This window comes from Mchenga conophoros, linkage group LG20, assembly GCF_057382185.1.
Source record: "Mchenga conophoros isolate Kocher_MC1m ecotype Shallow Benthic linkage group LG20, M_conophoros_male_GT1.1, whole genome shotgun sequence".
NCBI classification, from domain to species: domain Eukaryota; kingdom Metazoa; phylum Chordata; class Actinopteri; order Cichliformes; family Cichlidae; genus Mchenga; species Mchenga conophoros.
This window is the reverse complement of record NC_140545.1, coordinates 4,189,588-4,217,512: the sequence shown is the minus strand read 5'-3', so window position 1 is coordinate 4,217,512 and position 27,925 is coordinate 4,189,588. Positions and strand designations below refer to the sequence as shown.

At 39.5% G+C, this 27,925-nt stretch overlaps 3 protein-coding genes across 14 annotated transcripts; 2 read left to right on the top strand and 1 right to left on the bottom strand.

The window, feature by feature from the left end:
- The first annotated feature begins 205 nt into the window (after positions 1-205).
- On the top strand, positions 206-16,499 carry sort1b (sortilin 1b). Its single transcript, XM_085258584.1, has 20 exons — positions 206-907; positions 2,369-2,428; positions 2,601-2,674; positions 2,763-2,865; positions 2,986-3,147; positions 3,440-3,513; positions 4,582-4,631; positions 4,991-5,118; positions 5,620-5,764; positions 6,245-6,400; positions 6,785-6,891; positions 8,450-8,552; positions 8,689-8,860; positions 9,938-10,128; positions 10,232-10,421; positions 10,703-10,819; positions 11,659-11,767; positions 13,644-13,756; positions 13,938-14,067; positions 14,409-16,499. Exons 1-20 carry the CDS (start codon positions 635-637, stop codon positions 14,421-14,423), a joined length of 2,472 nt encoding a protein of 823 aa, XP_085114710.1. The 5' UTR covers positions 206-634; the 3' UTR covers positions 14,424-16,499.
- A 1,165-nt stretch (positions 16,500-17,664) lies between these two features.
- ngrn (neugrin, neurite outgrowth associated) lies at positions 17,665-19,628 on the bottom strand. Its single transcript, XM_085258599.1, has 3 exons — positions 18,639-19,628; positions 18,415-18,525; positions 17,665-18,328 (listed from the first exon to the last, which is right to left on the bottom strand). Exons 1-3 carry the CDS (start codon positions 18,872-18,874, stop codon positions 17,752-17,754), a joined length of 924 nt encoding a protein of 307 aa, XP_085114725.1. The 5' UTR covers positions 18,875-19,628; the 3' UTR covers positions 17,665-17,751.
- Positions 19,317-26,431, top strand: nfyal (nuclear transcription factor Y, alpha, like). Of its 12 annotated transcripts, none has more exons than XM_085258589.1 (10): positions 19,317-19,473; positions 20,233-20,333; positions 21,672-21,755; positions 22,708-22,854; positions 23,156-23,287; positions 23,404-23,506; positions 23,623-23,792; positions 24,549-24,722; positions 24,873-24,983; positions 25,127-26,431. In XM_085258589.1, the coding sequence occupies exons 2-10, from the start codon at positions 20,253-20,255 to the stop codon at positions 25,181-25,183; spliced, it is 1,059 nt and encodes a 352-aa protein (XP_085114715.1). In that variant the 5' UTR covers positions 19,317-19,473; positions 20,233-20,252; the 3' UTR covers positions 25,184-26,431. The 12 variants fall into 12 exon arrangements, with proteins under 12 accessions (XP_085114715.1, XP_085114717.1, XP_085114718.1 ...); XM_085258591.1 differs by having other exon boundaries at positions 21,672-21,758; positions 23,404-23,488; XM_085258592.1 differs by having other exon boundaries at positions 21,672-21,758; positions 23,623-23,774; positions 24,876-24,983.
- Positions 26,432-27,925: the final 1,494 nt, after the last annotated feature.

Here is a 27,925-nt window from a genome sequence, read left to right as displayed (position 1 = left end):
TGATTGTATGTAAAGATAACTGAGGAAATGGTTAAGCTTCTTTACACAGACAGAAAGAGCAATTTCACTGGTCTGGCCCACTTGAAAATGAGCATGACATCCCTGGAGTAGAGTAAATAAATGTATGGTTAAATGTGGCTCGTGTATAAATGCCAGACCATTCCTCCACTCCATTCCATTCTTTTGGCACTGCCTTTTCACAATTGAACCAATTGGAAGGCCTGATAGGTGGGCCACAGTTAAAGACCAGCCAATCGCAGCGTCACTCTGCATAGAGCATTACGACCTGCAGACACAATTCCTATGTTTGTCACAGTGTATCATGTTGGTGAGGAGTTACTCTGTGGATAATTGGCGGTAGCACGCCGGCTGATTTGCAAGATTACGATTTTTTTTTTTTTTTAAATTGATTTAATTTGCGCTACCGCGGAGTGAGACAGTTGGAGCTTCGAGGGCGCTCCGTGTTTCCAAAGCCCAAAATAGAAATAGTCGCTGTCAGGAGGACTACTGTTTTGTTGATGTCATCCGTGGCAGAGCTGTAGCGACCTTCAGTTTCTAGACAAGAAAACAAAGACGTGTTTTTGTTTTTTTTAAACCCCTCTCCTTTGTTTTGTCAGTGGCAATAGGAACGAAGATGGGACTATTGCTCCGCGGCATCCTGCTGTTATCGGCTTGCACTTTCACAGCAGGTGTAGATTTTCAGCTGGGCTCCAAGCCCCTCGGGCAGTCAGGTTTTGTGAGGCGTTCAAACACTGAAGGGAAAGCTGCGAAAATCGTAAAGAGGTCTCTTCCCGCATGGCTGGCTCCATCACCAAACCACAAGATAAAAAGAAGAAGCACCGAAGAGGACGACTCGTGTAAAGCTCTTCAAGGATATGTCACCAAGTTGGACGCCAACACCCACGATGTAAGTTACCCTCTGAGGTCCTGTTACACTTCACACGTCTGACAACGAGAAGATGATACGCAGGTGCTAAGCAAGTGCAGGGACTAGGCCTAATAAGCTATTCATTGCACTCATACTCATCAGTGGACTCCCATGTCCTCTTATTACCTGTATGTCCGGTAGCCTAAAATACATAAACCAGTATTTTTGTGTCAATAAACATAGATTCAAAACAAAACACCTTACGTGTTACCATAAGGGGTGTTGCAATGTACCTAGTACTTTTCCCGGGCTCAGGCAGTCTTGCCAGGTATCCCATTGCCTTGTTGCTTAACACCTCTAGGCTGCAATGATTTCTTTTCTTTAATATTTGGAGCAGTGAGGTACTTAGTCTTCCTCATGCTTTAGACTTGCATTGGTTGCACAGAATGACATCAATGCTTTTTCAAGCGTTGCACTAAAGGCTGTGACCTGTATGTTATTTGTCATTTTAAGCATGGAACTGTATTCTGGTATTAAACTATCCAATCTTTCCTCTGCCTTCACTCAGTGAATATGCCTTAATGTTTCCAGGAAAATTGGCCCAGTGGGAATCCATGTGACTTGCTGTGCAGCAGTTATTTTGTAATTAAAGCTGTGTTTGTGTGGTATCAAAAGCAAAGTTTAAGCTTCAGAGATTGTTTCTTCTTCTTCTTCTTCTTTGTTTATAGCATATACTCTATCCAGGAAGATAAAACATCTGATCTACACAACTATGCAATTCTTTCCACAAAGCAAACGAGAGTCCTGTGCTGCTTATTTCCCTAGCTCCTCACTGCCATGTGACCAACTTTGCATTGCAGTCTTTGTATACTTGTCCCCAGTAATCTGGAGTTGATAGAATTCCCAGTGGCTCAGCCGCCTCCTTGCCCTGAGGATAGTGCTGCAGGTTCAACCAGTACTGAAGCTACTTATGCTGAAAAAGACCCATTGTGACCATCCATGCAGTTGATGAATAATGGGACACTTGATAGAACTTAAGATTTAAAGCTTTCATGACTGACAATTAAAGCAAGTTTTCTTTGTTGAACTTTTGCCCTAGCCCTACAGCTAAATTCAGCTAAATACAGCTAAGGTTTAATTTCCCCCAAAATTAAATTACTTGTCTTGTGGTATTTTGTAGCTGCGTTCGGAAGTCTTTCAAGTAACTGCTTGAAGCTTTAGGTCTGCTCGCCTGTTCTGCTAACAGAACAGACACTTTGTACACTAAACTGTCTATGCCAGAACACATGGTGAGGTGAAACATGCTGCCTGTCAAAGCAAAAATACATTTGAAGCAAAAACTCAAATAGGCTGTGGCTGCAGTTTATAATTGCAATGTCAGTTTGTCCCTTTTTGTGAGCTCAGCTGAAATAGTTGTGCTGTTTCACACAGTTCACACTGCTATTGTTGCCTTTTCTATGTTTTATATATTTATGAACATGTTTTGGCTGTTTGTCTCAGTTTGAATTCCATGACCTGAGTGGCTCAGTGTCGCTGGCTTGGGTTGGAGATGGCACAGGGGTGAGTGTACTTATCACCATTTGCACCTAACCTGTTTTCCATTAGTTATGTGGTGTGGTTTTTGCAAACTTGGCTTTGTACACTGAATGCAGATGACACACTTAAGGGTCTTGTGCACTTTAATAAATGGTGCATGGTCCACTTTCCTTAAGCTAACCTTCCTTCTTGGCAGGTTATTCTGGCCTTGACGACATTTCAGGTCCCGTTCTTCATGGTAAAACTTGGACAGTCGAAACTCTATCGAAGGTAATGGAATTTACCTTTTAATCTGGAAAAATGCACATGGCTTACATTTTATTTGCATTTAATTTGACTGAAACAATTTTTCTGCCAGTGAGGACTACGGCAAGTCATTTCAGGATGTAACCGGCCTCATCAACAACACCTTCATAAGATCAGAGTTCGGCATTGCAATCAGCCCCAATAACTCAGGCAAAGTAAGCCTTATCTTGATCAAGTCCTCACCACATGTACTTCATGTACTCATCAAGAGTATTTTTAGACGTGAACTAACCACTGTTCCTGCAGTTAAGAACCTGTTGAACTCTGGCTTTTAGGTGATTCTGACAGCTGAAGTGTCTGGAGACCTCAAGACCCGCATTTTTGTCTCTGAGGACTTTGGAAAGAGCTTCACCGACCGGAACTTGCCTTTCAACCCCTTGACGCAGATCACGTACAACCCTGAGAATTCCAGTGTGCTGGTTGTCCTCAGCAACGACGTAAGGAGTGAATACTAAAGACCTGTATTTTGTGTGAAAAGGAACCAGTTAGGATTCAAAGTGGACTGTTTCTGTCAAGTTGAAAGCTCAAGTAGTGCCTCTGCATGCATATATTACATCAAATAATTCAATGAAGGTCAAGCAGTCTTCATTGTTTTGTACGTTTGCACACAGTGCATTTATAAGCATGGCTTTTGAGTCAGTGAACTGGTTTATAGAATTCTGTTCTGCCCCATGTTTATGTGGGGCTGTTGCAGATACGTACTGACTTATTCTTTGTTTCCTTTCTCAGTATGAGCTGTGGCTGTCTGAAGACTTTGGCGTAAATTGGAAAAACATTCACAGAATGGTGTGTCTGGTAAAATGGTAAGAAAAGACAAACTGATAGCTCCAGAATCTTCTTCAGGTGTGCAGTGAACAAGTACCTACTTTATAACCACAATAGCAAAAAGTTTCATGGAATTGTTTTGAGTCACTTTAAGGGGGAAGTAGAGCTTTTTTTTTTTTTTTTTTTTTTTTTTACTGGTATGACATGCTGCGATATTTCAGGAAGTGATTGTACAACCTGCAAGGCAGCATGACTTTTAGTTTTTCCAACAACCTCATTGTTACAGACAGAGGAAGACGGTGAAGTTCCACCTGTCTCTAATATAGTGCTTCATTGTTTATCAAAATAAAATATGCTTAAACTTACTCTCTTCTTAATGTGTTTAAAGTTATTCAAACATGCCCCTTTGATGATTTAAGATAAGCAAAGGAAGATATACAATTTTTGTCATTATGGGACATACATGTTCAGTGGTTTTCTATCAGGGTTTATTGTTGCTGCACCTTTTTTCTTCCCCCCCAAATGGGCACTAAAACTACATTGCAGTCATCGGCTGTTTAACTACCCATTTTGTGGCCAAGCCCTTGCAGCACAAATGCTGTTTTTCATGGCCCTTCCTGGTATTTGTCACAGTCTTATCTTGGCATCTGTCTTTTAAGTTTCAGCTTTAAGGCTGTGTTGTCCAGGTGTCCAGAGGAACTGCGCGTTCAAAAAAGTCTTCCTGAAACATAACCTTTGATTATTGTCCATAAAGAAGTTAGGCTTAAAAGGCTGCAGGAAAATGGGTCACTTTTATCTGGGTCAGGAATTTTCTGAACACAACACTCAACAGAAACAGAAAGTACATATTTATAAAGGGCTGGTTGTATACGATAAGCAGTATCATGTGACTTGCACTGTGAAGCAAGACTTCACAGTAGTCTTACAACAGCAGAGTCCTGTATTAGACCAGATTTCTTCCTTGTTGCGAGAATGCTTCTGCATGCACTGTTGTTTATTAAGATGCAAGCATACCATTACATACTCATAATAAAGCAGTGTGCATTTGTTTTACTAAATATGTCACTGACTGTGTAATCACTCTATGATCTCCATTCTCCTTCTAGGGGAAGAAAAAATACAATCTACTTTACAGCCAGCCTCAACGGCTCCTGCAGTAAGTAATTCCCCCATCTAACCAACGCTGGAGTAAATCGACATGTACTTTAATCTCATTTATTTTTGTGTTGTAGATGACTGGGGAGCAGTGCATGAAATGTCTCTTGAATTTATTTAGGGCAGTGTAGAATTTTTCACATAAAAGATTTAAGTGGAAACATGCTTCACACTGATGTATACTCCCAGCCAGCTCTAACTTCCTCCATATTTTCACGATTTAGGCTGTCATTTCTCTTAAAAATTACACGTAACTATTAGCTGCACTTATATTTTTGCATGTATTTCTTGCTCTTGCACGTCTAAGTTGTGGGTTTTTTTTTTTTTTTTGGTTTTTTTTTTTTTCCTTCAATTTTTCAGGTGATCGAGGAATGCTGGAACTGAGGAGGACGACCAACTACGGCAAAACCATCAAGACTGTTGCCAGTAAGATCTACTCTTTTGGCCTTGGCGGACGCTTCCTCTTTGCATCTGTAATGACGGGAAAGGTCAGTGTACAGCGGGTTGTAATCTAGATAATAATATGCAAACTAGATCAGGCGAAATATTGTTTGTTTGCTTTTCTCTGTTCATGACATTATTATTATTATTATTATTATTATTATTATTATTATTATTATTATTATTATTATCATCATTATGTTGTAGTACAAGCGTATTCAAAATAGCTGTTCCTTCTGTTGGTTTGTTTTTTAAAGAGATATCACGTGGTTCATGTAACTACACACTTATGAGGAAGTTTAAAAGTGACATTGCGACTGATGGAGAAATTAGCAGAAAGCAATACAATCATAAGCATATTCATATTTCTCCCTCAGGAGAGGTCATTTTTACTCAATTTATCAGAGCCTAGATATGAGAATAGCTTGCTAAGTGTTCTTCTAATTTGCCCCAGTACAGGTAAACAGTAATAGTAATAAAAGTATGTGAGCTGTTCCTGTCCTCGCCTCCTTTCATCTGTTTTCTTTCCTTCCCCACCTTTTCCACAGGGCACTCTGCGGACAATCCACGTGTCAGTGGATCAGGGTGATAGTTGGAACATTGCCCAGCTGCCTCCTGTTGGTCATGAGCAGTTCTACTCTATCCTGGCAGCGAACGATGAAATGGTCTTCATGCATGTCGACGAGCCAGGAGGTCAGCAGATAAAGAAACTCTGTACTTTTGCTTGTAGTGAATGTAGAGAACTGAGTGAACTGAAAGCATGGTATTTATTACTATATTACAGTGTGAAGGTTTTTACTCGTCCTCACGTGAGCAACTAGACCTTCAACATATTAACCTTGTACTGAGTAATAAGTTACATTCAAAAGTCATACATCAATCATTAATTGTCATTCACAGCACTTGTGATGACTTTCATGTTTAGCACACAAAGCCAAATGTGATTTTTCTTTTAGATGCAGGGACTTTTCTGAGTGAGCCAAAGTTTTATGTGGTAGTTTGAACAGTGCCTGCAAATGGCTTTTGTTAAAAAGGCCCTAGAGCTTGTTTCACCCCACCTATGCGTCAGAGAGTGTGTCTTGGCAGATCTTATTACAGAACCAGCCCTGAAACAGTATCTTGAAATGGGTATTATTACCTCACATTACATTTTAATACTTTTTTTTTCTACAGATACTGGATTTGGTACAATCTATGTGTCAGACGACCGAGGTACTGTGTATTCCAAGTCACTGGAGCGCCACCTTTACACCACTACGGGGGGAGATACAGACTTCACTAATGTTACTTCTCTACGAGGAGTTTTTATCACCAGCGTCCTGGCTGAAGGTAGCTCTATTCTATTCGAATGTTCTTAGATAAAGAAGTAACAACATATACATGTAATCAGATTCCCCCTGAAACACACACATGCATGGACGCAATACACAGACATGCATGCACAAAGACACACATATACACACACACACCTGTGACTGCTCTATTTTACACCAGAGAGATGGTGTTGTATAAATATTTAAATAGCTGCTCAGTGTTAGATGTGTTACCTGTCTGAAGTAACTGAGCACCACCTAAACCTTGCAGACAGTATAAATCTGACTAAATATTGCTGGGGACAAAAACATATTGAAGTTTTTTCCCCAGCATGCTATTTCCAGACAGGAGTTCCCACAAAGTTTCTGCAACTGTAGAAGTTTTGTCTTGTCGTTCCAGATAACTCTGTGCAGTCTGTGGTGTCCTTTGACCAGGGAGGGGAGTGGGTACCCCTCCAGAAACCTGCCAACAGCAAGTGTGATGCTACAGCCAAGGACCCAGACAAGGTAAATAAAATATTAGAAAAATAAATAAAATAAAAGGGGAAAATGGAAGAAGTTGCTTTGTTTAGAGAAAAAACAAAATTGATGTGTCCTTGTGAAAACTGTTGTACATGTCTATAAAGTACAGGGTCAAACTGCTATGAGAAATCACTTTTTAAGTACAGATCAAAACTTATGTTATTGAGACTAGGGCTCAGTTCTTCTTCTACTTTTTCAGTTGAGCCTTGATGTTTACAGTGACATATTTTTTTTATAAAATAAACGGTTTTTCTTTTTTATAATGACATTAAAGCATAAATAAAATAAAACCACACTAATCAATAAATAATCTACTTTAAAGCTTTATTACCAAACATTAAATGTTTAGCCCAGGACTGTGGTGTCAGGCCTTAAAACGCTGCTTGTTGTAATGTCTTTTTATTGCTGATGTTTTTAAACAGTGTTTCTGCAGCAGGCCTGGGAAGTGTAGCTTTAAAAACTAGCTATTTTTCCTGGAGATATTCCTTCACACTTCATGGAATTCTGTCATCTGGAAAAACACTTGTTAGCCTTGAGTAATGTGTTACCTTTGCCTTACCTGGTTCTGTCACTCTGGCATGTGTTAACTATTGAAGCCCTGCCCATAGTAAAGGTTCAGCCCAGAAGCAGTGTAATGAGAAATAAAGTAAAACGAGTGTGGTTTTTAAACCTAAACAAATTCTAAAAAGCAGATGCAGCTCTTCCTTTAGTCCGATTTATGTTGATAACAAAAACTCCAACCCAGACCTTCCTCTCTTCATATGAAGAGGAAAGGAAACAAAAATGGATTCAGATTGTTGTTTATAAACTCTACAGACTGGAAACTGTCGGTCATGTTGGGCAGTGAACATTTGATGTAGTTTTAATTGTTAAGGAAGCATTGACAGTGTGTTGGTATATCAAGCAAAGAAAACTTGTGTAACTTGTGTTTAGTTCATGTAAGTACAGGAGCTCAATCGTGGATATGAAACTGATTGCCCTGAATGTGTTAGTAAGGGATGCTTCTGGGTTTGTTTGTTTTTTTGTTTTTTATTGCACAAAGAGGGAGTGTACACTCTGTGTCAGTAAATATGAGCGCTGGTTGGATAACAAGGCCGTGTGCCTGTATGATAGAGGATTTGTGTGAAATATAACCCAGTGGTTTAAGGTTATTGATTCACCAAGCTTCCTTAGAAATTTACCCCAACCGTGCCATCGTTCTTTACTAGTGTAGCAGCAGAGCTCCTCCCATCTGTGAACACTGTTATGCTACTTACTCAGCATTCACCTCAGTCTCTTATAATATATTAAAGGAGTTATTTGTATATTATTAGTTGCTGTCTTTTATATTATTATTGTGTATGTGTGTGAGCAATGTGATTTAAAGGGCCCTTCACATATATTCTTATTAGTAGCTAATAATATAAAACATTAAAGCCACTTGAAAAACCTCAGTGTTTGTGTTCACAGGTACCTTATAGTGCTATTTGAAAACTAGGAAACTAGGACCAGCACATCTACTACTTAATACTATAAATAGCTGTGTTTGGTTTATTATCTGCAGTGCAGTCTTCACATCCATGCTGCCTACAGTACTTCTCAGAAGCTCAACATCCCCATGCTCCCTCTGACTGAACCAAATGCTGTGGGTCTCATCATAGCTCACGGTAAACTCAGAGCTTTCATAAAAATATTTTTTAAACTTTCTTTTTAAAATAAACTTGAGCATAATTTATCTTTTAATAAATAAGAGGGTTTTTTTCCCCCCTTCTAACATTTCTTTATCTGTATTTGCTTTATCAGGAAGTGTTGGTGATGCTATCTCAGTGATGAGACCAGATGTGTATGTGTCTGATGATGGTGGCTATACCTGGATAAAGGCTCTTGATGGACCCCATCACTATGCTATTCTGGACTCGGGAGGTCTGCTGGTGGCCGTGGAGCACAGCGTGACAAACCCTGTCAACAAGATTAAGTGAGTTGCAGTTAAAGGGAACGCCAGACTTGTTTAACTGGTATTTACTGATTTAGCTGACTGTGTGCAGAAATTCACACCTTTCCACTAATTTGATGAAATACGAACATGTTTTCTTTCATGCCATAATCATAACTCTGGGCACTTTTCCACTAATGTTACAATGGTATTCTTACTAAGTTTGACCTTTTATGTATTACTTTCACTTAGCACAGGTCTCAACTGCCACAAATGATCAATATGCATGCACAAAACTACGGTGTAGTGACATGTAGCCTTTTGCTTGTAGTAAATATCTATGCAAACTCTTGCATAGAGGCTAGTAAATATTCAATTCAATTCAGTTTTATTAAATAGCATCAAATCACAACAACAGCTGCCACAAGGTGCTTGATATTGTAAGGTAATGACACTACAATACGTCAAAGGAGCTTGCGAATGATAAGGTGGGGTCAGGTTTCAAATGAGCTCACCCGAAACTCTGGCTGATTGGGACCCACACCCAGTTTCACACCTTGGTTCAGGCGATTAGAGGATCATCAGGGGGTCCTTTTGTCCCTCTGTGGGGGGATACTCCCACTAGGTTTAAATCTGGGACTCCCCACCATTTGACCTTAGAACTGAAGAAGCTTCTCGGATGAGAGGTGAAACGTCTTCAAGCAACTTAAAGAAGTCCAGACGCTTTTCTTTGCAAGCTCCTTTGACTACGATGACCTGGATGACAGAACCTTCACAGAGACACTACAATACAAAAGAACAGAGAAAAGCCCAACAATCATGTAACTCCCTATGAGCAAGCGCTTAGGTGACAGTGGGAAGGAAAAACTCCCTTTTAACAGGAAGAAACCTTTGACAAATCCAGGCTCAGGTAGGAGCGGCCATCTGCCATGACTGGTTGGGGATGAGGAATATGTATGCAAACTCTTGGTCTTTGTCATCACTGTCATGGACATTGTTTGAACCAAGCCTTGAGGAACATGAATGTAAAAAAGTCTTATGTGTAATCCATAAAATGCTGTTGGTTTTAGCCTTTTTGCTTATGCTGATTATGCTGATGTTGGAATATTTTTCTGCCAGATTCTCTACTGATGAAGGACAGTGCTGGAATGAGTACAACTTCACCAAAGATCCCATCTTCTTTACTGGACTTGCATCAGAGCCAGGAGCACGTTCTATGAATGTTAGTATCTGGGGCTACAGAGACTCTTACCTCAGCCAGTATTGGACCTCGTTTACCATTGACTTCAAAGAACTTCTTACTAGAACATGTGAGTGATGCGATTTAAACATATTGTCAGTAGGTTTTTATTTTAAATTAAACATGGTGTAATACTAACAAATTATTATTATTATTTTTTTTTTTTTATAAAGGTGGAGACTATGACTATGTGCAGTGGTTGGCCCACTCTGATGATATCAGTGATCCCAATGATGGTTGCTTGCTGGGCTACAAAGAGAAGTTCTTGCGTCTAAGGAAGGACTCTGTTTGCTGGAACGGGCGCGATTACATAGTCAACACCCAGCCAACCCCGTGTTTATGCACCCTGGATGACTTCATGTGGTAAGACTTGGAGACGGTAATATGCTGAAGTATAAGCACCGCTAACTAACTGCAACTGAGTGTTGTTATTGATGATCAGACTGTTGTAGATATTTTGCTGGAGCTCATTCAAGATGTTGTCTTTGTAATGAATGGACTTTAAAAACAGAAATGATTTGAATTTTAGCATGAGGAAATGAGATCAAATTGCAGCGTAAAAACAAATTGGAATGGCTATTTCCACATTAACGAACTGGGGCTTCAAGGACTTATCAAATGTGGCATTGTGTGACTGCTTGCAGTGACTTTGGGTACTACCGTAAAGAGAACAGCTCGGAGTGTGTGGAGCAGCCGGACCTGAGAGACAAAGTGTTGGAGTTCTGTCTGCAGGGCAAAGAGGAGCAGTTGCAGACTAGTGGGTAAGGTTCCAGCTTCAACCTTCGTATCCAAGAGATCTCTGCTCCCCACTATTGTTAGTTTAATGTTAAACGGCGGTACTGGCAGCAATATTATCCTATAAACAGCGTCTTTCACCATCATTTTATTCAAAGCAGCATGCTGCCACTGAGCTTTGATCAGAGATATTCTTCTTGTTTTACAATATTTAAACGGATATGATTACACAAGTGTAATATGTGTTTGTTTGTTTTTCTTTTCTAAAAGAGAAAGTTTTTAGAATGAGGAAGTAATTGTCACACAGAGTAGTTAGAGGAAGCAGATAAGGGTGACAGTTTAGACTAACGCCATAAAGTAAGAGTGCATGAAAAAGTACATTTTTATTTAGGCTTGGTTGTCTCACTGCATACCTACCAATCTATAAAAGTGAGTAATTGTTGAATTCAACCCTTATGGACTGAGAGTGAGGCAATATATCATATCTCGTCTTATTTTAAAACTTTATCAAAAAATTAATGTGAAATATTAATAGATGTATTAAAATATAGAGATGCTTTTAAAAGGATACCCTTGTAATGCATCCTCCTGGTGTTGCTTATCGAATAATCGGAGTATAAAAAGAATCTAAGTGAACCAAATTAGAAGAAGAAACGATGCTCTAAGAACCTCTGAATGTCAATTGTTTAGTTTCAGGATTCTGCTTATGTAACATAACTTCTTATCGTGTAGAATGAGTGTAAATACAGCCTGCTGGGAATAACTTTTAAAACTGGGTTATTATGCAGTCCACAGCCAAAACCACAGCAATCATGCACGTTTGATAGGCGGATCATGCAGTCATCACTGTGCTCTCGGTCCACAGCTACAGGAAAATCCCTGGGGATAAATGTGAAGGAGGAGAGGTGCATATGCGTAAAGAGATCGACCTCAGCAAGAGATGTGTGAGTGACCTAGTCGGCCCGGAACTTCTGGTCAGTATCTCTGCATCCTAAGACTTATTGTTCATATTTATCCATGTAAGCATATTAGTTGTTTCAAATGACTGTTTAGGTTCTCAGTCATCGATTTAAAGGTAGTCTCGAGAGCTTGAACAAAGGAAGACGTTTCAACTGTCATCCAAGACACTTCACCCGTTGCCTACTGGTGGTGGTCAGAGGGCCCGGTGGCGCCAGTGTCCGGCAGCCTCACCTCTGTCAGTGCGCCCCAGGTTGGCTGTGGCTACAATGTAGCTTGCCATCACCAGTGTGTGAATGGGTGGATGACTGGATATGTAAAGCGCTTTGGGGTCCTTAGGGACTAGTAAAGCGCTATATAAATACAGGCCATTTCTTCAGTCCTACAAACAAATGGTGGAGAGTCCCACATATTGAACCCCCAGTGATGATCGCCCCCCTTTTTCCGCATTTTGGCTAATGACATCACGACCCACATGATCAGTAGTGGGTCAAGTACCTTGAGCACCACCTCCAAAAAGGGAAGAGTTTGTGAAATGTCACAAGCCTAAAGAACTCCAATTGCCATTCTCTCTCTCTCCCCCCCCCAAAAGCTCCCAAGGCTAGTGGTTCCGTAGTGTAGTGGTTTACACAAATTTCCTCAATTCAAGACTGGGAGGAGACACAAATCCCTCTATGGGGTTTCACCAGGAAAAGAATCTGGTGTAAAAATGCCAAATCAAATATAGATGGAACTTTATTAATCCCTCGGGTAGGTTCCTGTGGGAAATCAGGGGCAATTTTAGCCCATTTTTGGGGGTGCTTCAGCACCCCCAAAAATTATCATTGATTGGGGAGATTAAAATTAATGATATATTTTTATGTGGTTCAGCCACAACTCTACTGAAACCTCAGCCAGTAATAGGTAGGCCAACTTTTGGACCGTCCAGTTGTCTGTATGACTGCCGCAGTACGTACACATTTGCACACTATCAGAAAGTGCCAAACAGCCCTGGTGGAGTGAGGAGCTGTAAAGAGAAGCAGAGTGCTCTGTTTCTAAAAATCTTTTAAGCGTGTTTCAAAGATTCTGTACAGCAGCTTTAAATGTTTTCCAAAAGCACACAGACACTTACCAGTGTTTCTCAAACTTTTTACAGTGTGGACCACCTGATAAAAATGTCAAGCTCTCCCAAGGACCACTATGAAAGCATGAAACCCATAAATCTTACAACACAAAATTAGTATTATTAAATTAGTAAAATTAGTATCTGCAGTAAAGATTTTTATTTGTAAAAATTTATTTATTTATTTTTTAATATGGATCTGTATTATATTATACATACACATTAAAAGTGAATCTCTGTCCAAAAAATGCACTCAGTTTACTTTTTACTCACTATGAGCATCATTCATTATTCTCCCGCAGTAATTAAGGTTAGGATATGTATTTGTTTTATTCCAATCCATTCTTCTTTTGCAGAATTTAAATAACCTTGATCAGATTTGATGGTTTTGTTACAGACTTTTCAAAAAAGTGTTTTGCTTTTCTTTCACAAATGTGGGGATTAAATTGTGTTAAAATGTACAAAACAGTGATGTCATGTTTTGAGACGAGGACCCAGGGACAGAGAGACTTGATGAATTTAAGAATCATATGATTTATCTTGCCTGGCTGGGCAGCTCTCTCTCTCAGCACCCCCAAAGCTCTAATCCTAGAATCGCCCCTGCGGGAAATTCATTTTTTTTTTTTTTTTTTTTTCCTTAGATAGATATGCAGACCAGTCTGTTGTAGTGACTCTTTATGACGCAAAGGGAGCAGCTGAAAGAGCCCCCTGCACCCCCCTCCCCCATTCATGTTCAAGTGTATGTCTTCTTATACTGCCATTTTCTTTTTTGTTTGCTCTTACTTTCACAGGTGGACAATAAGGCCTCCAAGTCTGTGCCCGTTGTGATAACAGTTGTCATAGTCCTGATTCTGAGTATTGCAGTAGGAGTAGTCTTTGTCAAGAAATATGTCTGCGGTGGCAGGTTAGTATACCTTGGCACACAGGATTTTACTCCAGCAGATAACCTTAAGCTGTCTACAGGAAAATATGTCGAGCATAACAAACTTTATAATCTAGTTTTGAAAAAATGCTCTTCATGTTTGCTTTGCATAGTTTTCAAATGGTTGTGATTAACCTGAGCAATGTGTGAATGTGCCCTGCAGGTTCTTGGTTCACAGGTACTCTGTGCTACAGCAGCATGTTGAGGCCAATGCTGCTGATGGGATAGACGAACCGCTGGAGACCAACCACACTCAAAATGGCAAAATAGAGTTTCATGATGACTCAGATGAGGTACAGTGGCTAACTTTTCTTCCCTTTTTGGAACATGGGTAATAAGAACGAGTAGTGGTCATTAAGAATATTAGCTACTGTTAATGGTGCTTTTGGGCAGCTTCATGGTCGTAGAAACGAGTTGTTCATTACCCGTTTTTCAGCGTCAACATAATAGAAAAATAATAATTTTAAATGTTTCAGCTTTTCAGAAAATTTTCAAATAGTATGCAAGTTTTGTAGGGGAGTATAGATAACTGGTTGGTGTTTAAAGGGAAAGGTAAATGTTTGCATATGTGCCTTTGTTTGCTTACGTGTTCTCTCTGACTTCCCTGTTACGCTCTTGTCTTCTCTTTGCACAGGATCTGCTTGAATAGCAGGCACAACCTGTCAAGCAACTGAGCAACAGGTTTCTTACAGGGCCCCGTGACCTGCCGCTGTTCCTGCCGCTCTTTTTGTCTCCAGATACTTTTCTTTTCACCTTTTAGTATAAACTTTGGCCTTGGCTACAGATGAAGAATCTGTCCTTCTGCTGTCATTGGTTCAGTCTGATGAATGTACAGAGGCTCTCTGAGACTAATGCCACAGTTGAGGAGCATTACAACGAAGGTCTTACTGTGTTTTGCTTCAGTTATTGATTCTGTTGAGTGAGTTTGAATCCCAAAGTTATTTATTTTTAGGAGATAAAGAAATTATGCCGTAATCTAAAGCTGGTTGTATAAATCCATCGCCACCGCATTACGGGTTCTCCCTCTCTATCACCTTGGAGTGCACCTGGAAATATTTCACACTTCTTTTCTCATGCACTTGTACATAAACCTGTTTTTCTTTGCCATTTTTTGATGTGGTATCAGTTTGGTAAGTGTTTAAAAAAGCAAAACAAAAAAAAGGTTGTTGAATGGTTGGTAATTCTTTTGGAACACTTGACTCTTAACCTAGTTTTAACAAACTATTTGTTTGTCAAAAACTGTCCTTCAATATTGAGGGCTTTATAAATTTGGGGTCTTAAGCCTGACCAAAATGTAAAATCTTGTATTTGGAATACCAGCGTCCAAATGTTTGGCACACGTCTTCTTTAAAGTAATAAGGAATGTGGAAATTTCCATGTCCATAGCATTTTATAGCAATAAAATTCTCCGTGCACATCAAAAAAAATTCTGTAGTAACATGTTATTTTTAGGTTTGTTGGATGAATCGTTGTCGTTGTGCATTAACTGCAAGGGTAGTGAAGTATGTCTGTTTCAGGACAGAAATTGTTTAAAATGTTGTCTGCAGTTCGAATTGCCTCAAGCACAAGGCCTCCTGTAATGCTAAGAGTTTGTAGTATAACATTTTTCTTAAACCTGACCTGTTGTGATGAGACAAATGATCACTGTAGTCATATAATTGTCATGTTTGTAACAATTTCAGCAGTTTTGGTACTAATCAACTTTTGCAAATTATATAACAACTGACAGATTGCAGTTCAAAGATGTTCAGAAACAAATATAGTTTTAGAGTAAAAATTACAGAATTAAAGAGTTTTTTAAACCACACAAACATATAACCAAGTTAATCAACATTATTTGGTTCTGGAAATATAGCAATATGAAAACCAACAAATCTATGTTGTATAGCATAACTCCTGCTGTAACCATGGCTGGATAAGAGCCAAAGCCATGCCAAGACTGTTTTGTTTGGTGGGTGGATCTCTGCATTTGAAGCTGTAGTGAACTACTGTTTTGTTTTTAATCAGTCTTAACGACTCTTGTTTGTTGTTTTGCACAATTATTTGTCTGTCTTGTTTTAAAGTTTAATTTATTGGTGAAAAGCTGGTTCAGAGTGCAGTAAATTGGATGTGGTTATACAAGTGCCTGGTGTGAGGACCTAATGTGTGGCCAGCATCTATTTACTGATTTTATTTTTGATTTTTGTTTTTATTTATATCATCTGATATGTAATCAGTTTCATCCTGTATGTCAGTGACATCTCTAAGTTGCACTTGTTGCCTAAGAATAATTTTTCAGCAGTAAATGTCTGTTTTATATGAGCTCCCACCGAACTGCATGTTAACTCTCAATAATACTTATATCTACAGCTGTGAAAAGAAAATGACCTGTAATAACTTGGTTATTCATTTTTTTTTTTTTTTTTTTTTTTCCTATGTTGGTATGAGATTTAATACTGGCTACTTTGACAAGAAAGTGATCTTGAATAAAAGCAGAGTGGACACAGGGTTATCATGTAGCCGCTTTACACTGGAAGAGACCTGGCGAGTTCTTATTACGACCATTTATTGCTTTAGGTGAAGGTAACACACTTTTTCTTAAAATTTAAAACTGCTGTATAAATGAAGTCATTGTGATGGTTCTGTACATATACAAGGTTACACCTTTTTATCTGATATGTTTCTCTTTTCTGTATATTTGAGACAATTTTCTTTGGGTTTGCCAATAAATTCATATGTTCCTCTATTTGTGCTGCGTGGTGGTTTGTCACTAACGGCAGTAATGCAAGAATGTGAGACTTACAATAATAATGGGTAACTGTCAACTGGGGATATTTTCACATGATTTATAAAAACCCAGTTCCAAAAAAAAACAGTGCAGTGATTTGTACGTCGCATAAACCCAGATTTTATTCACAGTAGAACAAAGAAAATGCATTTGTTAGAAGACGAGGGGATGTTACACGATGGCACTCTCCTAACTTTTTGGACATTTGTTGCTACCATCAAATTCAAAATATTTTTCTTGTGATGGTACCCTGTGGTTCAGTTTAAATGTGATGTTTTGTGTCTTTGACTGTGGATGAAAAGTGGCTTTATGAGATTTGCAGATCACTGCAGACCGTTTTTGTTTACATTTTACAAAGCGTCCCAGTTTTAAGATTGTAAAGGGATAAGTTCAGAACTGTGGTTGTGTAACAACAACTGAAGTAATCATTCCTCTGGCATTGAATTGTTGATGGCCAGACTGCTTTGAGCTGATAGGAAGGCAACAAAAACCCAATAATCACTCATTACAACAAAGGTATGCAGGAGAGTATCTCTGAAGGCACAACAGTTTGGGCTGCTGATTGTGGTGAAAGGGTGTGGGAGATAATTTCTTGTCAGACTTGGGATCCCTAGAGTGTCAGATTACATCTAACCTGAGTACTGTTGCTGACTGCATCCATCCATGTATGCACAAGTTAAACCCACCAGTAGGATACCAAAGCTCAAATGATCTCAGACTCATTCCTTGAACATGACAGAGTTCACTGCACTCAGTCACCATATGTCAAACCAATAGAGTACCTCTGGGATGTTGTGGAACAGGAAGTTTTCATCACGTATGTATCATATTTTCAGCAATTGTATGACTTTATGATGTCATAATTCCTATCATGTCAATAGGGACCAAAATCTTAGAGGAATATTTCCAGCACCTTGTTGAATCTGTGCCACTAATACTTAAAGCAGCTCTGAAGGCAGAAGGGGATCCAACCCAGTACTAGCAAGGTGCACCTAATAAAGTGGCTTGTGAGTGTATTTGTCTATGTCAATAAAAATTGACATAGGGATAAACTGGGAAGTCAATACATGGGTGAAATGGGCATGAAATATCTGGACGAAAAAAAAATATAAGTGCAAATATCTTTTGCACAAAGATTCAAAATAACTTTTATTTGGTAATTTGCACGACCCCAACATTGTACATGCTGAGCTAACAACACAACATGTTCTCAGATTCTATACAAAAAGTTTCCATCTGCATCAAAGAAATCATTCCCAACTTGGACTGCTGGAGAGGGCTTTTCCATTTTCACAAGCTCTTCAAGTTCTTCCTGTGTCAACACCTGTCCATCCCAACTCTCTTCATCCTCCTCTGTAAGGTCACTGTCATTAGTGCTGCGTTCTGTTGTTTCTGTCACTGTGGCATCTTCACTAATACCAGCTGCAATGTGTGTGGGCTGAACAGTAACAGGGACAGGACTCTTAGCTAGGGAACGTGAGCCATGACCTTGAATCACCGGAGTCTGATTAGCCACAGGGATCAAAGCACCTTCTGTGCTTCCAGGTGGGAGTATGGCTTGTGAGTTCCTTTCGGGAAGTTTCAACCTGTCCTGCTGTGTCCTAGCACCTGAAGGCAGCACCTGCTGGCTCATTTTAGCCATTACTTTTGCATTCTGCTTGGCTTTTCTTTCAGGAGAGGGGACGAATTTGCTTCTCAGGACTCTCAGGATCACATCATGACTGACAGAGAAGCCTTCAGCCAGACGCTCTACTGTCCACTCATTTGGCTGATTTTGCTTCAGATGTCTGAAAGTTGATTGAGATTTCATATGAGGCTTAATTTGAAACACTTCTTAGTTTACTGTCTGGACAAACTTAACACTCATTCTCACCTGATCTGCTCAATGGCATCCCAGGTTAACCTCCTCTCTGGAGCTCCTGATGGTGTCATCTGCCTCCTCAATATGTGATACTTCACAGTCTTCTGTCTTTTTCTTTCTTCCCTGAAACAAATCCCCAGAATACTTCATATATCTTGTCATAAAGACACCATATATTTATTATTTAACATAGTTTTACACTGGAGAAATGTGTGAAAAGTCCTATTGAATCTTACTGAATTAAGGCTTGCAGTTTGTCCTCCACGTCCTCCAGTTCGAGTTCTCCATTAGATGTCTGATCGCTGTATCCTGGTCTGCTCGATCCTCTGTCTGCCTGCGCAGGGCCCTGTCCCATCCGTGCCTTGCTGGCCCCTCTGCTTGCAAATCGGCAGTTGGTAGCGCTCACTGAGGAAATCAGAGATGGAGCACCAAACTTGGAGAGGAGGGAGAGTATCTGCACAGACCTGGCCATGCCAATAAACGATGTGTCGTCCTTTTATTCCTTTCGTTTTTCTTTTCTTGTTTTTAGGGAGTCACTTAGGTGTCATGAAAACAAAAACTTATTTTACTATAAATTAAAATTAACCTTGCTGCTCACGCACTCATGGCACCACTCATAGAAGTACTTCCGCAAACACTGGGCTCATAGCATAAAATCGGCGCTCTACTGCCAACTAGCGCTACGGAGGTAACATTATTACGTGTCCCTGTACTGAACAAAGGTGATTACCTGAACCATAACACTACTTAAATTGGACGCGTTGCAGGTTTGACGGTACTGATGCTGGATTAATTTCCACTTTTAACATGATCGAATACCAGTTAACATAAATAATACAAGTCAGGAGAAGTCTGCTGAAATATAAAAACTCAAACTAAATGGCGACATCTGCCGAGGGGACAGGGACACTGCACGCTGCCTCGCCCCCCTGTTCAAGTGTCACGCAGCTGCGCACCTCTCTCCCAGTCGCCGTTGTTTCATTTGCGCCATTTTGTCCGCTCACTTTGTTGATTGGGCTTTAGCAAGCTGTACTGGAGCCAATCAGAGGGAAACCGGACAGCGAAGATACGGTAAGGAAGCCCCGATTGAAGGCATTGGTAGTTGTCAGCACGGATTGGTTTGTCATGGACCAACCAAATTACTAACCCTGCTTAATGCAAAAAACTCAAATTGCAGTTTGATTTCGACCGCTGCGTCCCAAGACCTACAAATAGCTTCATGTTTCTAGCGTTGGCCACCGCGAGGAAACATGATCCTCGCTTGGTCCACAAGCCTTAGCTAGCGTTAGCTCCTTCGCTAAAATATCGTTTCTCGAACAAAGAGCGGGTATAAAGCCACCGTTCGACCGTCAGCAAACGCTGCCAGGTACATTATAATGAGCTGTAATAAACAAGCTGCCCACAAGAAAATATACACGTTCGGAGTTTACGACACAAATGGCATCCTTATGCGCTTTCTAGAATTTACCACGCTTTTAGCTAGCGGACTGGCGCTAGCCGTGTTAGCTTCCCCACTAAAATACCCGCTAAATAAAATTCCCCTTTAAAGGAATCCAGCAGCTGACACAGCTGTGTCCTCCTGGGGGGATTATGTTTCAGATGAAATTCGTAGACTTCACATTTGACACAGTGCGGCACAAGTCGGTGTGAGGAAGCAGTAGGTCCTATTTAAATATTGAGAACAACAAATTGAAAACACGTAGATATCGGTTAAAAAGACGGGGTTTTTTGCCGTCGAAAAAAATTATCATTTGTTTACGTATAAAATGCACTGTAAACCATAGAAATCCAATATTGGTTCATTTGTATGTTTTGTCTTTGCCTCATCAGGTTTTTCACGGTAAAAAGCCATGGAGCAGTACACCACTGCCACCACTACTACTGGAGAGCAGATTGTTGTTCAGACAGCCAATGGACAGATCCAGCAGCAGGTGAGCTTAGGGTTGACAATTTTATTGTCTAGCTTTTAATAAATAATATTTGATTCTCACACCCAAAATTTTAATCTGATGTAAAATGTATAGAAGTCCATTACTGTATATAGTAACCATTAAGTCTAATATACCCTACTAAGCTATAGTACTTTTTCCTTTGGGAAGGTACGATCTGTGCAGTCTGCAGTTCTGTTGAAGAAAGACGTTGAATCTATTTAATTATTCTTGAAAAATAATTTATTTCTGTGCATTTTATTTTCCACGCTGCATCAAATTAAAGTTGATTACGTTGATTAAACGTCATGAGGTGGGGGGTGGTTCCCTATTTTCTTTTTTTTTTTTTTTTTTTTTTTTTTTGCTGGGAGTTGGAACCCTATTAGTTAGGTTGCTTAATATTTCTGCTAAGTACTCTTTAAAATACCAGAATAGGGAGGATGGAGTAGGTTTAAGTTTATTAGATTGATCAGTATTGCTGAACTATGAAATATTTTGGGTGCAGTGTATTTTTTATATACAGGTATAACAGAATAGCTTTAGTGTTGTTGTTTATTTAAACTTGAGTATGAACTTATACAAAATGCAGCAATATATTAAACAAACAGTTTTATTGATTAAAAAACACTATATCGGATTCATATCGGTATCGGCAGATATCCAAATTTATGATATCGGTATCGGACATAAAAATGTGGTATCTCTAGTAAAGACTAATAAAAAAGTCACATTGTAAAAGACAACTAGTGACAATTTCTCAACGATATATAGCTGTATTTCACAATAATGCAAAATAACATGTATAATAATTTTTAACATGAAATCCTCAGTCACAAACATGAAGAAGATGCTATTTTCATTCAAGTTTCATGCTAGATTGAGACATGACACACATTTATACCACAAAAATATTAATAATCTAAATAGAACAGATCTTTTCTAATTACTCTACTTATAACCAAGAACATAATTGTTTAAAAATATGCAAACTTTTTTATCTTTTCAGGTCAAATTTTTAAGGTAATCATGTTCAAACTTTGTTTGAGTTTTCATTGTGCAGATTCTTTCTGCCTAAAAGGCAGAAAACTGGGTTTACTGGCCTTTTAAAATAAATAAATCTAGATATATTTCAAACATGAAGCTAACACTTCAAAGCAGGCATTATAGATATGTCCAAGCCTCAAACCATATAATTTTTAGGCAAATCGGAAATGGTTGAGTATACATTGTTTTTTAAAAAAAAATGATGATTTGAGATGCAATAATCCAGTTCCAATATATTTTCTTGGTACTTTGTTGTTGAGTCTGTATATATGAGTCTGTATCCTGCCCTGCCTGCAGACACAGGGCACAGTGACGGCTGTGCAGCTGCAAACAGAGGCGCCAGTGGTGACGGCCTCAGGCCAGCAGGTGCAGACACTCCAGGTAGTGGTGTCACCGCCGCCCTGTGTCAGTGTCATGACTGTTTCACAGCCTACCGGTTTGCATGCCATAGCCAGGGCTGTTTGTATTTTTATTTTTCCAGGACCCATCTGTGCTGTTTGGTTCATCATTTCCCTCCCAAGCATGTCTTGCAACTGCACGTTCCTCAGCACAGTGTTTTCTGTGTCAGCCTCCGGTTTTTGCTTTTGCTCTCATGGCTGTCTAAACTGAGTTGTGCTTGTCTCTTGCTATTAAAAGCAAGTTTAGAAAGTCAGATGTTCTTGTTCTCAAGTGCGATGGCTGTGGAGAAAAATATGCAGAATATACAACAGAACAACCTTCTGAGGTCTGCATGGATCCACATCCATTACTGGCTGCCACTGTTCATCATAGTCTGATATTTTTCTTACTGTTGTGCTGAATAATGTCAGCAGGTACCTTTGCCCTTACAATTTTACTTCCTGTCATGCTGCTGCTGCTGCCACAGACCATAAGTTGTACGCTGTGGTCACTTTATGGTATAAGATGAAATATCAGTACCAAGTTGAACATGTGAATGCAAATTAATTTTACCAACATCTTGACCACAAAGGTACAGGAAGCAAATTCCGTTCTTGTAAGCTCTTGTTTCAATAGCAGTATGGCTGTAAATACAAGACCTAAATTCTACATGCAGAAGTTTTGTATTTTTCTGTAGCCTAAGCTCATGAGAAAAATGATTAAACATACACTAGATACATTGGGTCCAGAAATAATCTATGCTATATAACAGGATGCTTTCATGTTTGTATTTTAGGAAACCATAAACGTGAGATCAACAAGTGCTTTTATCCACAGTGTAGTATCCTGGATGTTTCTCATGTCATACCACTTGCATGCAGCTCTGCAAGTCACAAGAGACACCGAGACGAACACTGTCAGTGCTGCTATAATAGCTGTCTGAATCTCCCTGTAGGTCCAGGGACAGCCTCTGATGGTTCAGGTGAGCGGTGGACAGCTCATCACATCGTCAGGGCAACCCATTATGGTGCAGGCCATGTCAGGGAGTCAGGGTCAAACCATAATGCAGGTCCCTGTATCTGGTGCTCAGGGACTACAGCAGGTAAAGTATCTAAATTAAATTATACATTGTTCTCTAAAGCAACACTGTTTACTCTGGAATAATATTAATAGTAAACTAACTAGTATAGATTTGGAAGTAAACGCTGAAGTTTGAGAAGCACGTTGTACACTGAGTAGGTTTTTTTCCCCTTGTTGTTATTTTTAGTGTTTATGTAAGATTAAGTTGATAGCGAGGTAGCAAAGTGTACTTTTTTTCCATGTTTATCCTTGTTATTCTGTTTGCTGTGGTGTTGATCTATAATCCAGTTAACCACTGTTGATGTTTTTGTACCTGTCTGTAGATCCAGCTGGTGCAGCCAGGTCAAATCCAGTTGCAAGGTGGTCAGACTCTGCAGCTGCAGGGCCAGCAGGGTCAGCCTCAGCAGATCATCATCCAGCAGCCCCAGACCGGCATGACAGCTGGACAGAACCAAGTACTAAATTTTGAAAAAATTAAAAAAGCAAAAACCCAAGCTTCTTATTTAAAAATCTATTGAATAAATAAATCCCCATAAAATGATGTAAAGTAATTTCCCCCCTCTCTATCAAGGGACAGCAGATCAGCGTGCAGGGCCAACAGGTGGCACAGACAGCTGATGGACAGACCATCGTCTACCAGCCTGTCAATGCAGATGGTACTGTCTTGCAGCAGGGTAAACTAGGCTGTCCTCCAAAATTTGTGTTTGACTTCTGCTATTTAGACTTTCTAAATAGGAGCATGGGTGAGTTGTCATGTTCAAAAAGTTTTGGGATGATTATCTGTTTTCAGGAATGATCACAATTCCAGCTGCCAGCTTGGCAGGTGCCCAGATTGTACAAGCAGGGAGTGCCAACACCAACACCACCAACAGCGGCCAAGGCACTGTGACCGTCACCCTGCCCGTCTCTGGCAACATGGTCAATGCAGGTGGAATGGTCATGGTAAGGCCCTGTGCAGAGGTACCCAGCACCTTATTACCTTTGTTTTTCCTAATCTAGACTCTCACATGGGTATATGGTAAAGGTCATGGGCTTAAACATATATTTTTTATGAATGATCACTGGTGTTTTCATAGGTCAGTTATAATTATAGCTCACCTTATCAAACCCTAAAATGAACACGTCTAGGTTTGTTTAACCCCCCCTGTAAACCTGTGGTCCTTCTAAACAGGTGATTTTTGGATACATGCTCTTCCCGGGCTGTATCCATGTTAAATACAATTCACATTAGCATTTTGTTCATAAGTAAAACTAATAATGTTTTGGAAGTTTCATTATTGGTGCTTATATTGCCTGAAAACAACAAAGCATAAATAGGGTTCCTTGAATTTAAGTCCACATTTAATCTTAATGACGTGAATGGTCATCCAAATCCGGCTTGTCTTTGAATGCTACCCATTTTGTACAAACAGTAGTTGATGGTCAGTTTCATTGTGTCATTTTGCTCTGGACTTTTCAGGTTGGGCAGCTTGCATCCTTAAGCTAGTAGTTAGTAGAATAAACTGACATTGTGAAATTTCCTGGCAGTGGAGACCCAGTATGCAACTGTTGGGGAGTCTAAATAAGAATGACTTAAAACATCTGTATGGGTGTGGAAGAGCAGTGTGAATTTTCTCTTTTATTTGAATGGATTGATATTTGTCTTTTTGTGAGTAGGATCTGTTGTAAAATGCGTGACATATTAAGCACTGTGTCTTTGTCTTTTCCTTCAATCAGATGGTACCTGGAGGTGGCGGCGTTCCCACAATGCAGCGAATCCCATTGCCAGGGGCTGAAATGCTTGAAGAGGAGCCACTGTATGTCAATGCCAAACAGTACCATCGCATCCTAAAGAGAAGACAGGCTCGGGCTAAGCTGGAAGCAGAGGGCAAGATTCCCAAGGAAAGGAGGGTAGGCCATTTCTGTCAAACGTATAGACTTGAGAGGGGGGAAACCCTATATATTTAAATTCTTCTGTGTTGTACTCTGTGTGTGATTTTTAGTGATGGGCTTGTTGTGAACCAAATTTTAATGTGAGTAATCCACCTTCTTCCTGTCTAGCAGAAATATCTACATGAGTCTCGCCATCGTCATGCAATGCAGCGTAAGCGGGGAGATGGTGGTCGTTTCTTTTCCCCTAAGGACAAGGAAATGGGTCTGGGATTATCACAGGTAGGCAGCTGTGTGTAGAAAGAACATAGCAACTCAAGCCTATAATGCTTGTTGCAAATTGTCATACACTTAAAACTGTGAGATTTTAAGTGTATGAGCTCAATTTGCTTTTGTTACCTCCCATTTCTGCCCTTCTGATGCAGGATGTCGCCCAGGCAGCAGCAGATGAGACAGTGGCTCAGATGATCCGAGTTTCATAGCACTGTCACTGACATCATCACTTCTTTCTGAACTCTACCCTGCCTGAGATTCTTCATCGCAGCTGACCTCCTGCCACCACTTTTTCCTTTCATCTGTACTTCCTCCTGCCTCACCGCCATACACCAAACCACAGTGCTACCACTGGGCTTTTTCTGTTGTCTCTACTCCTGCACTGGTCTTCCAGGGAGCTGGCTGTATGGCTGCTGAGACTATGAACTTTTCTGGCCTTGTTCATCCAAAAAAATGGATGCTGTCATGCTCAGCTTATCTGGTTGAGCACTAAGGACCAGCTTTTTATTTTCGTAAGCATTAGTTTTGAAAATAACGAAGCTAGTGACAGGAAATGACAGCCATGAAGCCATCATGTCAGATCCTGGTCTGTTTGAAAATGAGATTTTTGTCACCAGTGGATGCTTTTTGGTTTAAATATTTTTTGTAAATGGTACCTGTTGTGTTTTTTTTTCCTTTTTCTTTTTTTAAAAAGAGATATTCTTTATGCATTGATGCTACACTGCTGTTCTTTATGTAAGCGCCCTTATTTTGGAATTTCATCTTTTTAAACCCACATAGCGCAGGGGTGGTCTCAGCATGCCCTGTGTTCACTGAGTAAAAACAGAAATGTAATACTAATGTGAAGATTTTGTACAGCCATTACTTCCCCAATGTGTTTGGAATACCTACTGATTTGCCCAGTTGTGTGGATGCATTTTATACAGTTAGTAGTTGGTGTTTGTTGGGAAAAAAGTAGTTCAGTGTTGCATCACCTTACGCACTCTTATCCACGTAGTTACATCTTCATCGTTCAGTCCGTCTAGGTGGTTTTTTTTCTTCTTTGTTTGAATTGTTTTTTACCTGTCAGATGCAGTCCTGCAATGTTATTTTTTTTTAAATAGTACTCTGACATTGTATTCATGTAACCTTTGTCAATTAAATTTTATTAAGTGACTCAAGGTTATAGGTGGATTCTTCTGTTTTTTTTGTTTTTTTTTTACTCCCTGATTGTGTAGAGTTCAGACTGTCATCTATTTATTTAAAATGTCCCCTGAGTCTTAGCCAATGCCATGTAGTTTTGTTTGCATTATAATGCCTTGGATGACATTTGCTGGAATTTTTTTTTTCACAACTATGTTCATTAGAAACTGTTTTTCTCTTGTTGCATGAGTATAATTGTCAGATATTTTGGACAAAGTAACATACATTTCAATTTTTGATAAGGATGATTAAAATTCTGTGTATAGTCTGTGAAACCTTTGTGCACTTATTTCATTTTTTTTTTTTTTACTCTCATGTATTTAATTTGTTCATAATGAGATGTCCAGCATTGTGCAAAAGTCTTGAACCAGCCCTCATTTTCATATTTTGCTAGAAAAATGGGGAATAGGTGTAAAGCTTGTTTCAAAACCAACATGTTTTGAAACAATCAAAAAATAGCCCACAGCTTCCCAAAGCAAAAGCTGTTTGTGAATATATTTTATGTAGCCAAAAGTTCCAAAACAAAATATATTCAGTTTGCTATCACAGGAAGAGGAGGAGTAAGGAGTTATCTCATTATATGATTCTTTGATTAAAAAACAAAAATAAAACTACCAGATTTTCAAGATGTTTCTAACTGTTGATTGAGTGACTACTACTTAGGTCATAATATTAGTAATTGGGGGTCAGAAGTGGTGGTGGATAATCATTTGTTGAACTTAAACTATATTGTGACATATTCTGAAACGGGGATGAAGTTCAGGTTTTTCACCTTGAACAGTATAAAAATATCAGGGAAGAGGGGAAAAAGTGGGGAATTAATTAATATGCAGAGTAACAGTGATGTTTGATGCTGACTAGCAAAGTAGGGTTTGTACAAGTTGATGAGAGTACATTTTGTACGTCTATGTAAGTCTTACTCTGTGAACAGTAGCCTCCAAATAACTAAATTAAAGGTCACATTTGATCAGTATTACAAATACCTACCTGCCAACATTCTAGTGGTTTTATGATTGATTGATGCACACTGGCCCACTAGAGACAACAGAGACCTGCTGATATAGACCTTGTATAGAAATGCAATCAAAAGAGAGCCTTTGGGTCTTGGGGTCAAGGAAGAACGAAAGGACACCTACAGAAAGAAACTGGAAACCCACTCCAGCAGAACAATACCAGTGATGTGTAGAGTGGAATGGGGGAAATAACTAGGTTTAAGGTGACAGAAAGACAAACTGGGCCAAATGGAGAGAGCAAACGAGTTTAACGTTTTTTTTCAACAGGTTTAGTTCACACTAAGCTGCTGCTACCTACAAATCCTGGAGTCCACACCTGCTCTGTCTTAGTGATTTGCCCTTCTTTTCCCCAATTGAACTCCATGGATCAGATTCCACCATATTTGATTAACACCCTCTGCTTGACTGTGACATCTGGCCAGGTAAGGAGACAGCTGGAGAAACTGCAACAGGGCAAGGCATCAGAGCTAGCCATCTGTCTGTGATCCTGCGTAACATTTATAATACGAAACAGGAGATGGTAAAGAAAACATCCTGTCTGGTTGGCTGCCCTCATTTCACATTAATATGATGAATGTGCTGGGGAGACTAGACTCATCCCACCTGAGAAGGCTGGTGAAAATAACTCTTGACCCATATAAAGAATTTCAGAAATATAGGATATATAAGGCCTTTATTATCTTATTACCTTTGAAATTGCAAATACAGAATTCTGGTCCTGCTGCAGTCTTAAAGAATTTTAAATTCAGTTAATTA